The sequence below is a fragment of the Zootoca vivipara genome, chromosome 3 (assembly GCF_965207765.1).
Source record: "Zootoca vivipara chromosome 3, rZooViv2.hap1.1, whole genome shotgun sequence".
Taxonomy (NCBI): Eukaryota; Metazoa; Chordata; class Lepidosauria; order Squamata; family Lacertidae; genus Zootoca; species Zootoca vivipara.
The window spans coordinates 35,379,340-35,391,938 of record NC_142586.1 but is presented as its reverse complement, the minus strand read 5'-3'; the positions used below and the strand labels follow the sequence as shown (position 1 = coordinate 35,391,938).

The following is a 12,599-nucleotide window of genomic DNA, read 5'->3' as shown; positions in this document are numbered from 1 at the left end:
AGAAGAATAATGCAAGGAAACTCTTTAACACTTTTATTAGGTTTATAAAAGGAACGAAATATACCCTTTGATCTTATAATCACTTAAGCAGTCCCAGACTATGAATTACACTCCACTTTCACATGATTGATGCATATGAAACCTTAGTGTGTAAGGGAAGGGCCTTAGCTCAATGGCAGAGCATCTGGCTTGAATACAGGTCTCAGGTTCAATCCCAGCATATTCAGGTTAGGCTGCTGCCTAAAAACATGGAGTGATTGTCAATCAGTGTAGACAATACTGGTCTGCTTCCATATAGGGCAGCATCCTATGTTTCTGTGCTCTGAAGTAAGGGAGATGCAGAAGTAGGTTGCTATCATTGGCTGTTACATTTATAAAAATTGATGGGGTGCAACACCCGAGGAACTAGCTTTGCCTCATAGCCCACTGCATTGAACAGGTTAATGTACCATCATAAATCTACAGAATGCTGCAACCGAATGGATGGATCACTGCCATAAGGAAGAGACGGGCTGGGAGATGGTTGGCCATATCTATCTAGTACCCGCTGAAGTCATATCAGTTACAATATGTACGCTAATGTGCTGCTATATAACTCAATGCCATTTCTCAGCTGTTTGAGCTTTGTCATCAGGCATGTACATTTTAACAGGAAAATCTAAACTCATGAAAATTCGGCTCAGCTCTACCAAGAGTCTCCTTCCCAAATTTGAGGCAGAAGGTAGTAGTGGAAGGAAAATAGTCTCTTTGCTTCCCTTCCCCAGTGGAACACACAAAGACAGGTTACGTATAGCCATTGCCACTTGCTGGAGACCCAAGAGCTTCCTGTACCAAAGTTTCCATGTTGTCTCTACCTGCTTGCTGAGCTTGTCTAATGTTGCCGAAACCTAGAGGTCATCAGATTTATTTATTTATTCCATATTTATATACCTGCCCTCTAAAATGAGTTTTGGGACAGCTCACGAAGTGGGAGAAGGGGTGCAAACTTTCAATAAACTGCTAACGCCTCCCATCACTCACTCCATGGCAGTGATACTGCAGGAGCTGTTAGCTCAAAGGCATAGGACAGCCCTTCCCAACATGGTACGCTCTAGATGTGTTGGACTATGACTTTAATCAGCCTCAGATAGCATGGTCAATGGTTAGGGATGTTGGGAGTTGTAGTCCCCACCATGCTGAAGATGCTTGGTGTTGGACATTATGCTATTAATTCATACTAACTTATAGCTTGTGCTATAATGCAGGCTTGTAAATAATGGGCATGTTGGACATTGAAACTCTAAATAAAGAGGGAATTTTGTTACTGGCTTAAATTTGGGAATGACAGAGCTCTGTCTTTTAAATGAACTCATTGCAGCTAAAGTAGAAGGTATGGCCAGATCATGCTGCAAATCTAAAAACTGATCCAACTGGTCAACTTTTGTCAGAGATGGGATTCCAGCCTATCCCATTGCTCTAGTTCTCAGGTAACATTCAGTCTCTACTCCCACCTGATCCCCCAAAAAAGAAAAACCAAAGACCATTTTGTCATTAAAAAGAGCCAGAGGGTGAGATTTTTTTTTTTTGGGGGGTGTTTTCAATATGTTCTGAGATAATGATTTGCAATTGCTGCTACCCGGAAAATCTCTGAAAAGCTGGTAAAGCTAGGAAATAGAAGGCCACAATCTTAATTAATGTTGAATAAATGGTGGAGTGTTGACAATATATTTTGTAACAACAACAAAACATTTAGCTTCATGTTAAAAGCAAAACAAAAACATGATAACTTGAACTTATGGTGATACTAAAATGGCAGAGGAACTAGGCATTTAAAAAGCAAAAGGATTTTGACCCTACAGTATTTTATTTATTTATTTCATAAAAATTTATATACCACGCGATTGTAGAAAAAAACACAAAGCAGTGGCAAACTACGGCATGCAGAACAAAATTTATACTTGTTGCAACTATTCTTCTACAAATATGACTGTATACGGAATACATTGCTTCTGTTCAATCCAACCTTTTCAATCACTACTATGGGAGCACAAAAAGGAAGACAACTTAGGACACCTTTAAATGTTACCCTGGTCACGTAGGTAGGACATTCTGCTAGTGTGATTGGATCATTTAAGCACTACTTCAACCACATGGCAGTCACTCACGGGAAAGTGGGTCCCATGCAACCAGGGTTAGATTTAAAGATTTACAAAGACACATCAAGAAAAGGGCACTATCTAAGAAGTTCATACTGCATGTGCACAAATATTCCATAGGGTTAACTGGCTGCAATACAGTTAAACTTCCCTTGTGGGACTATAGGGCCCCATTGATTATGTTACGAGGAAAGGCTTGACATTTTAATGAATGAATATATGAAACGCCTTTCAAAGAAAATGTTGATATTTCAAAAGCATTCCTGAAACTTATTTCCATATCAGTTCAGAGGTGAAGTCTACTGAATTCAATGGGGCAGTGTGGTTTTGGTTTGCAGTCTTGGTTTCATAAAGCTTTTGAGACTGCAGGCTCCTGTACCCAATAATATTTAATTTACTCTTCATAACAAGTGATTGTATGACTATGACTTTGGAACAAATGATTCTGTTAAAGTTCTGGTTTTTAAGCTAACCCACTATTGGTAGCTGCTCAGGTTTTGTTTTGCTGCTTCAGCATTCATAATCCAAAGTTTGAATTTCCTTTTTTCCTCCCCCCGCCCCACCCTGCAACTAGCAATTGCTGTTTGTATATGCGTGTGAAGAATTGATTATTTGAAATATCAATATATGTCTATGTTATGTACTGAGCTGAATCCTAGAACAATAGGATTCAGAATCAGCGGGAGCTACCCAATCCAACTCCAGGTGGAAGTGAATCCGCAACCTGATTGGCCTGCTGGAGCAGCCAATCAGGCGGCTGGCAGAAGTGAATCTGCTACCTGATTGGCCTGTAGGAGCAGCCAATCAGGCTGCAGGCAGAAGTCAATCCACAATATAATTGGCCCACAGGTGTAGCCCTGAAGTAGCCAATCACGCAAGGCCCATTGTGTAAATAATGTATATAAGCAGATGGTTTTGGGAAAAGAGCCACTCGTCTTCTCTTCTCCTCCTTGATGACTATGAGCTGAATAAAGAGCATGAAATTCACTCTCGACTCCGAGTATATTTCAGTCTACATCGCGAACTCACCTGATTCTGCCCCTCGGGCGCTCTGATTGCTCTGACATAAAGCTTGTGCTGCTGAGACGTGAGGCACTGCTGGCACGGGAAATGGCTGACACATCACTGACATCACTATCTGATGATTTGGCAGAGACGTTATCACAACTTCTGTACTGATCTGCTTGTATGTTATACTAAAGAGTTAAAAGAGAAAGTGTGAGTTCTCTTGACAGTGTGAGCGGGGGAAGCTTCATGATGTTACAAATCATTATATCATTGTGACACTGGTAAACTTCAGGAAATTTCTATTATTATTATTATTATTATTATTATTATTATTATTAAAAGAAATCCCCAAAAGAACAATGCTTTATTTTGCCAGACCAGTAGAGGGAATAGTTCTCAGAAGTCAAATATAACAAATTGCTCAGGGGCCAGTTTTCCTCAATAATAATAATAATAATAATAATAATAATAATAATAATAATAAATAATAATAATAATAATAAATGGCCTCACTTATAAATGATTTCAGTTCTAAGTAGTTCTATCCCAGCCTTCCCAAACCTGATGAGCTCCAGCTTCTTTGGACTACAATTCCCATCAGCCCCATCATGGCTATGCTAGCTGAGTTGTAGTCCAAATCATCTGGAGGGCCCCAGCTTGGTGAAGGCTCTCTAAAGTTGCTATGAATAAATAAGCAACCAACTACTGGGTAGCATTGTGCCAAAGAGACTCACAAGATGATATTACCATTGGCCTGGTGGCATTTTTTTTATAAAAAAAATTCTGTTGACAATAGTAGCATTTTAGCATGTTGACAACCTGCAAAGGCTATATTAATTGAAGATATAAAACTGAGGGGTTGATAAGTGACGATGACACCTGCTTTATGTTTACATCCCATAAATAAACTTCTAGGCAGACATTTAGCATGCCTGGATACCCACAACCCTGGGAGGAGCTTTGCTGGTCCCAGTGCTGTTCCTAACATTTGATGTGCCCATTCATGGCTCATTATGGGGAATACAAATGGCTATTCCTGCCTATACCGTCACAAAACAGTGTACTACACCCGTATTGGCAGTTACTACTTACTAGCACTAATGTTCAGAATGTGTACAAAGTCCAATACAGCTGAAATAGCATTTCAGCCCTTAAATATCCAATTGATCCCTGCACTTGGCAGGAGAGGGTCTCCTGCAGATGCCATCTTATCAGGAGGTCCATTCCATATCATGTTGGAATCAGGCCTTTAGCGCAGTAGAACCTACCCATTGGAATTCTCAGTTGGTTAGCGTGTAGTGCTGATAACACCAAAGTTACAGGTTCAATCCCATATGGGAGAGCTGCATATTTCTGCATGGCAAGGGGTTGGACCAGATGATTCTCAGGGTCCCTTCCAGCTCTATAATTATATGATTCATTCTATGAATTCCCTCCTGCTACATATTAGAGAGGTGCCATCTCTACTGTCCTTTCACTGTTCCCCAAAGACCACCCTCTTCCAAGAAGACTTTTAAATAGATATCTTTATCCCAGTCCACATCTGTATTGGACCTTTTTTTAACTTACTGGCTTTTTTATTCTTATTGTTTTTAAAAAAATGTTTCTATTGTTTTTATATGTGGAATTATTTTTAAATGGTTTATATGTGGAACTGTTCTTAACCGTTTTTATGCTTTTCTTGCTTTATGGTTGCTTTTGCTTTTTATAACTGTGTGTTTTATTGTTATGGAACTTTACAGTAACATAAAGTCATTTAATTAGGTAAATAATCTAATTAAATAAATAAGCATAATGGCAGTGTCAGCATTGTTAACAATGGCGTCTATTAACACATAGCTGTGCACATTTATGTACTGAAACCAGTGGGAACTGCATGGATTTCAGTAAGACATGAACAAACATACCTACAAAATAGACTACAGCTAATACTTGGTACCTTGGGGAAGATGCACAAATTATTAAGTATAATGTTAAGGTATGAAGTAAAGCTGATAGCATCTATTGCACAACACAGGAATTTTAGCCCTCAAATTATAACAGCCAGCCACATTTGAAAACTGAAGCAACCTGTTCAAAGAGTATCCTCTTGAGTTGAAATGTATTGGAAATATTTAGATGGAATAAGCTTTAATATGCTCAAAGATGTCTTTTGCTATTTTTTTATATCAGGTCCCCCCCCCCTTTGTTGAACTTATCTCATAAGCTATGCAACAAAAATCTATGTGGGGCTACCTTTGAAGGTGACCCGGAAACTACAACTAATCCAGAATGTGGCAGCTAGACTGGTGACTGGGAGCGGCCGCCGAGACCACATAACACCGGTCTTGAAAGACCTACATTGGCTCCCAGGATGTTTCCGAGCACAATTCAAAGTGTTGCTGCTGACCTTTAAAGCCCTAAATGGCCTCGGTCCAGTATACCTGAAGAAACGTCTCCACCTCCATCGTTCTGCTCGGACACTGAGGTCCAGTACCGAGGGCCTTCTGGCGGTTCCCTCATTGCGAGAAGCCAAGTTGCAGGGAACCAGGCAGAGGGCCTTCTCGATAGTGGCACCCGCCCTGTGGAACGCCCTCCCACCAGATGTCAAGAGAAAAACAACTACCAGACTTTTAGAAGACATCTGAAGGCAGCCCTGTTCAGGGAAGCTTTTAATGTTTAATAGATTATTGTATTTTAATATCCTTCTGGAAGCCGCCCAGAGTGGTTGGGGAAACCCAGCCAGATGGGCAGCGTATAAATAATCTATTATTATTATTATTATTATTATTATTATTATTATTATTATTATTAACAATGGCTATGGTAAGTTAAACAAAGGTGTGGGCTACCAAAGACGAGCTTGCACATTGCTCCTTCCTGGTCTTTTTAAAGCCCTGTACTGTGCTGAGCTAAATCAAGGTTTGGCTTAGCATAACATCCAAACCTGGGCTCAGGGATGACCTCTCTCCTCACTAGCCCAGCCACTGTAGCCAAGAGATTCCAGGACAATGTACATATGTGCATAGAAAGCATCACAAATACAGCAGTAATAACATAAATAGTACCCAGCCCACTAAATACAGATACATCGGAGAAGTGAGAAAGCATAGTACAAAAAGTTCTCCACCCTGGCGTAGATTTAAAAATGTTGCTTCCCCAAAAATCTCCAGCTTATAATGGTTTTCAAGATGGAGTGCAGGAACCATTATGCAGACATAATTAGAACAGCCTCCCTATGTGCCAGACAGATTTCAGAATGAACCCAGGGTTCCACTGTTTAAAGTCTCCAATCTAAGCCTAAACTAAAATGGGGAACACCTTTTCATAAAGTCTCCAAGCCCCTGTGAAAAGGGACTCTCTTTTGGCAATCGTTTTGGAGTAAATATGCACACAGGGAGAACTTTATCCATTATACAGGAGCAGGTGGAAAGGCACATGCTCCAGCATTATCAAGGCAACTAGATGTTGCTCCATTTTGTGACATTATACTGTGAGAGGCAGTTAAAGTATCCTCAGAGTGCAGGAGAACAGGAAACTTTTGCTTTGGCAATGCAGGGATATACTGAATTCCTCCCAGTAGGATAACTGTTGTTTTGCTTGCCCTCAGCAATGATACTGCAAGCAAAATTTGATTGACTATGTAGTGTCTTGATGTTATCTTCCACACTCCATGATCCCTGGTTGGCTAGTGGGGAGAAATGACTCTAGAGAAGCAACAACAGGAATAATGAAGTGAATGAAAAACCAAGGGAAAGGTAAGTCTGTCTTTCACGGGAGGGCCCTTTACAACCCCTCCCAATCTTTTCAGCTTGAATTTTTTCAGGGTTAAAAATTTGGTGCATCCCTCCTAGGTAACACAACTTAACTTTTTCACTAGCTGCAAGCTGGAGACGCATACCATTATTGTGCATGCAGTTTCATTCTTTCCAAACAAAAATACCCAACTTTCAACAAGCCCTCTCACTGGTTCAGAGTAGCAAACGTGGTGCTCCCCAGATGTTTTGGACTCCAGCTCCCATCAGGGAGCTGTAATCCAAAACATCTGGAAGGTACCATGTTTGCCACTAGCTCACTGTGTTCCAAACACCTTCAGATCCTTCAAGCTATTCTATTTGCCTTAGGTTCTTTATACATTATCTAAAAATCATGTTTCCAGTTTGGCAGCTTTAACTGAGCCATACATGGAAATGGCCGTGTCTAGTGCAGTCACACACACTGGCGTACCACCTCAAACATGACTGATAAAGAACCTGGAATCATCCTGAGAAGTCTGTTATTGTTGGGGGGAGATATATGTTAGATGTTAGATGTAGTTTTGCATACAACCTAAACTAGTACAGGAAGCAGCTGCTGAAATAGTAGTAGCCATACTGGGGCAATGTCTCTCAAGGATTCCACCTTCTCATTTTGCTCATCTCCGCTGTTCTGATTAAAGAATTGTCACATTTCATTGGTAGGCTTGCTTTTCTTAAAAATACGAAAGAAAAACCCCCATGAACACCGAACTCTTAAATTTAATAAACTCATAAACACTTATAAATCAGATCAACCTTTCCAAGCCTTGCTCTGTATCTCCAAGAGGCAAGACACTTATTCCAGTTATTCCAATTATACCAAACATCTACCTAAGAAAGAAACATCAAACACAAATATGCAAATAACTCTTGCCACTTTCTTGTGAAGCAAGAAAGCCCCTTTGGGGTGATTCTACAGCTCCCATTGCATAGGAATAAAGACAACTGTAGCAAGACAACTGTTTCAGAAAGCTTCTAACGTGCTGTAAAAACTGAATGGATGAAATTATGCCCCCAAAATAAAGTTAGTATTTGTAGTGACTTCAGGTCTTCCTAGAAACTTTTGTGTTAGATCGTATTTTAAATCAAGGTTTCTCCTTCCCCTTTCCAAATAAAGTATTATATTTTAACACTAACTTTACCTTAGTATATTGCTCACGTTCAAGTTCTTGACTAGAACCAGACTCTGTTGTCTGGTTATAACGGTGCATTTTCATTTTCATCTGTCTCGTTCGTTCCTCCACTACTAAATTTGCTGTAAAAACACATAATGGAAGCCTATTAGAAAGTGAAGAAAAACTTTTAAAGAAATAAATGGTTTACATGCAACTTAGACCTTATTTCAACTTGAACAAGTAGTACGGTATTCAAACAACAAAAAGAAGCACTGTGTGTATCACAAGACATAGGCATGCTAACGTTAATATCATGATCTGCCTGCAAATATTTATATGATACAATTCCAAATTTGTTACATAATTATAGGTGGTACAATAGATTCTAAACCAGGAGAAGAACATTTGCTTGTTGAAAGCTGATAAATCTTGGCAGTACAGTAGACCCGCAAATTATGCAGGGGATACATTATGGGGATAGAGCATAACGCCAAAATCATGTATAATCAAATCACATTGGGTGCAATGGCGGGTGGGATTGGCAAAGTTTTCCTCCCAGATGCCCACCCGCTTTCTATTTATTTATTTGCCAAGTTTGTAAAGCTGAATGTGCACAAGTTAAATATGTGTAGGTTGTGAGTCTACTGTGTCTGTAGAACTGTAGCATTCAATCATCTTAATATTAATATAACTATACTTTGTTATCCTATTCAAAATAACACTATGCAATACATGCAAGTGTGATAGATGTGGGTTCAGACAATCATTGCACTGGCTTCTATACAACTAACTGGATAAGGCCCCAGTCTTAGTCTATGCTCAAGTCTGAAAAAGGAGCATTTTTACACCTCACACTTAAACCCTTCGTAAGAGAAGCTGGCATTCCAGAAAGAAAGCCAAGCTGTGGCTTGTATTCAGCTAAGTTGAAATTAATGGATCTAACTTAGGCATGTTTAATTAATTTAAGTGTTACCTCTGAATAACAGTTGAATACCATCCTGTACGAAGCCTCTTCAGACTTAGATTTGAGTATTTGATTTACAGTTATTATATCACATTATATCACTCACTAATTGGGCCTGAGTGACAGACTCACTCACTCACTCACTCACTCACTCACTCACAAGGCTATCAAAATTGATAGGTTACTTCTCAAACAGCTAGACACTTGAAATCTGGTGCACACGCAGCCTGGTGCAATTTACATCTCCCCACAAAACTGGTGACTCAATGTATACACCAAAATGTTTAAACCACTCATGTACTGTATACAGGCAAGGTACTCTGATAACTCAAAGAGTCTGAGGTGGACGTTAGTATACCACTCTCAGAAAATAGGGGGCTCAAAGTACCGTATATCCCTCAAATGGTCAAGGTGTTTCCAGGAGATTCAGGAAGCAGAAATATAAAAATACACGAGGTCCAATTTTCATATAAGAGTATGTCTGGATTTTTTTTCTCATAAAGGTTGCCTACAATTGTGTATTTTGATTTCAGAGGTTACCGATTCACCCAATTTGTGATAACTAATTGATTTTACACAACAAAATAAGGGCATTATCAAAACCCTGAGCAAATCACGTTGTATTCTGTTACAATGATATACAAAACCATGTTTTATTAAGGAGATACACAACGCAAATGTGGCAAAATCTAACCTTAGTAGTTAGATTTCTCTCTCTCTCTTCAATAATGTTTTAATTTGGTAAAGTACATAATATTATTTAAACTACAGCATGCCACAATAAATCGATGAGCAATATTAAAGAATAGCACATATTTAGCTTTAAGTTTAATATTGCCTAATTTTCCACATTCTTAGTCACAAAACCATGTTTTTAGTTGTAAAACTTCATGTAGTAAAGAGAACAAAATGAAACAGTGCCTCAAAACATTAACCTACTTTTTCAGATTCATGTCCCCTCTCTCATGCAAACCCAACTTTATCTGGAAAATGCCCCAAAATACATATTTAGATTGCTCACTATATAGTTACTTGTGCTGAAGTCTCAATGTAACTACATGGTGCCATCTGTACCAGATCTGAAACATTGAAGTGTTTATTACATGTGCAGCATGTTACGGTGTTGTTGTTGTTGTTTTTAAAAAACCTTTTCCTGTCTCTGTTATTGTTAGGTTGAGCTGCTAATATTACTTTTCTGCACACTGCACTGTACAATCACGTTGAAAAAACAGCATGCGATTGAAATAAATTAAAGAATTGTAGGCTATTCCATATGCCTCTTTATTACCTACAAATGCAATGATTCTTCAGACTGCAGATAGCAGATTCCAATATGAATGCATTTATATGAAAATAATGTGAGTTTATTAACTGAATTGTAGATTTGTGTATTAGAAACACTGTCTTTCAAATTCCCTTTCAGGAAGCCTGATCGACAAGGTATATTTTCTATAGAGCGTAGGTGAACAACCAGCAGCCAATGGTGCAGTCCCCAACCTCATTTTATATGGCCCCCAGAACTTTCCGGAGTTGCTCTGCTCTTCTATCTCAGTGGAATGGAGCCTGTTTCTAACTGTTCACATCCTCCTTAATGTTCCTGGTTTTTAGAAGTGCTTTCCTCTTTCTGCACAATTGCAGAAAATTTGGAAGAAGCGGTATTACATTTAATAAAAAATAAATTGATGGGTTTTAACTAGCCTTTCCCCTGGTTGTATGACTTTGCAAAAATAAGTCATTGTCCCCCAAATCATTGAGAACAAATTTAGGGTTGTTCTGCCTTGTATATGTGTATGTTTAGCACATTAAATCTACTTCCACTTGCTTTTTAGATGGAAAAAAGAGATTCATTGGCCTGATGGACTTGAAGAAAACATATGTATGCTTATTTGAGAGTAATTTCATCAACCCAGTTGGGCTTACGTCTGTGTAGAGCTCCACAGGGTTGGAATTGGTTAAAACTGAGTAAGAGTGATCTTTATTCTTTATGAATTTATTCTTTATTAATTAATTCAATACACATTTGTCTCTTGCTATGTCCACCAATGGCATGTGGCCCCCAACCAATTACCCCTGAAGGTATGGGGGCCTTGATAGAAAAAACAAGGTTGCCCATCCCTGCTAGAGAGTAACCGTGCTCATTTGAACATGAAAAATAACATATCTGTCATTCAAATAACAGGTTTAGTGTGTTCCCCAACCAGTTCAAATAGTCCCAGTTATGTGGCCAACTGTCAGAAATCCATCTTGGTGTGGCAAGCAAGAGTAGCCTGTTAGCATTGGCGGAGCTTCAAGCTCCAGCGGGGGGGAGGGAGAGCAGATGAGGGTGTGGCTGGCACGCGTCCCGGGGGCATAATGCACCACCCGCAGGGACGTGGTGCGCGTCCTAGGGGTGTGGCATGCCACCTGCAGGGGCATGGTGCGCATCCTGGGGGCATGGTGTGTCATCTTGTGGGCATGACGCCCAGCACGGGTGGGGGCAGCCGCGATGGCACCCCACCGGGATCGTGCCACCAGGGGCGGTGCGCTTCCCCTGCATTGCTGTTCCTCCACCAGTACCTGTTAGATTATTTGTATGGGAATCATTGCAGGCATGCCATAGCAAGCACAAAGCAAAACTGGCTGTAGAGTTGGATAGGTGAACTGGCAAAGGAGGAGGAGGCCAGTATCAGATGTGGTGGGACAGCAGTGCTCAGCTGCATTACTGTTGCTGACCAGGATGTAGAGGAGTAAGGTCAGCACGGTGCTAATGAACTGACGAAGCCAAACCAGTGCTCCTGCTGGTGTGTTTGCACTACACTAATCTCATCGCCACCTTGTTCCTTCCCTCTAGCTCCTGGTAAGCAGGAGTGACACAACTGAGTGGAAGTCAGGTGAGCAGTGCCACACAGCCATCCTGTCCACCACTGGTTTGGGACCATGTGAGTGCAAGAAAAATAGAGTCAACAGCAACAAGGAGAAGAAAGAAGTCACACTGCTTGTCAAACTGCAGGTCTTGAGTTATAAATATCTAACTTTAGAGAAATACAGTCAGGACACAGCTAGAAGACAACCAAGGCCTGATGTGGGGGAAAACTATGAAAAATGGGGAGAGAAACCTATTACCTGGCTTTCAAGATTTTAATCACTATCCTGTCCCAGAATAAAAGACTTGACATTCAAATAGCACTTTTGCATTCTATAACTAGATAAAAAAAATCATTCCAGCAGCACCTTAGAGACCCACTAAGTTTGTCATTGGTATGAGCTTTCGTGTGCATGCACACTTCTTCAGATTCCTTCCAGGTGCTGCTGGAAGGAATTTTTTTATTTTGTTTCGACTACGTCAGACCAACATGGCTACCTACCTGTAACTACAACTAGATCCTTTATCAATAATTTGAAAACTGTTGCTTCCTGCCTTGAGCCCTTGGCATGGTGGGTCATATACTTACCTTTAAATAAACAAAACATTATTCAAGTTGACTGAAGCTCATTGGTGTTGAGCCCACAACTCTCCTGGAGAAATCTCTATGCCTATTTTAGGCTAATGAAACTGAAACATTGACTCTGGAGGACCACCTCACATGATCTGGCTGGCTGGCAACCTGAAATCGCTTCTGTG

The 12,599-nt window shown here is 40.1% G+C and overlaps 1 protein-coding gene across 50 annotated transcripts in view; it reads right to left on the bottom strand.

Annotated features, from left to right (window-relative positions):
• The window catches only part of RIMS1 (regulating synaptic membrane exocytosis 1), a 235,258-nt gene that overhangs the window by 38,528 nt on the left and 184,131 nt on the right, over nucleotides 1-12,599 (bottom strand). For 49 of the 50 annotated variants that reach the window (XR_015948904.1, XM_088665888.1, XM_088665849.1 and 46 more), the window contains 2 exons: nucleotides 8,062-8,174; nucleotides 3,165-3,331 (listed from right to left, as the gene is read on the bottom strand). The exons of the other annotated variant lie outside the window; for it this stretch is intronic. Coding sequence is in view for 48 of the 49 variants with exons in the window: in XM_088665888.1 (XP_088522014.1) it covers nucleotides 3,165-3,331; nucleotides 8,062-8,174 (280 nt within the window). In the remaining variant the exon portion in view is untranslated. The remainder of the gene's footprint in view (nucleotides 1-3,164; nucleotides 3,332-8,061; nucleotides 8,175-12,599) is intronic. 50 annotated transcript variants of the gene reach the window in all.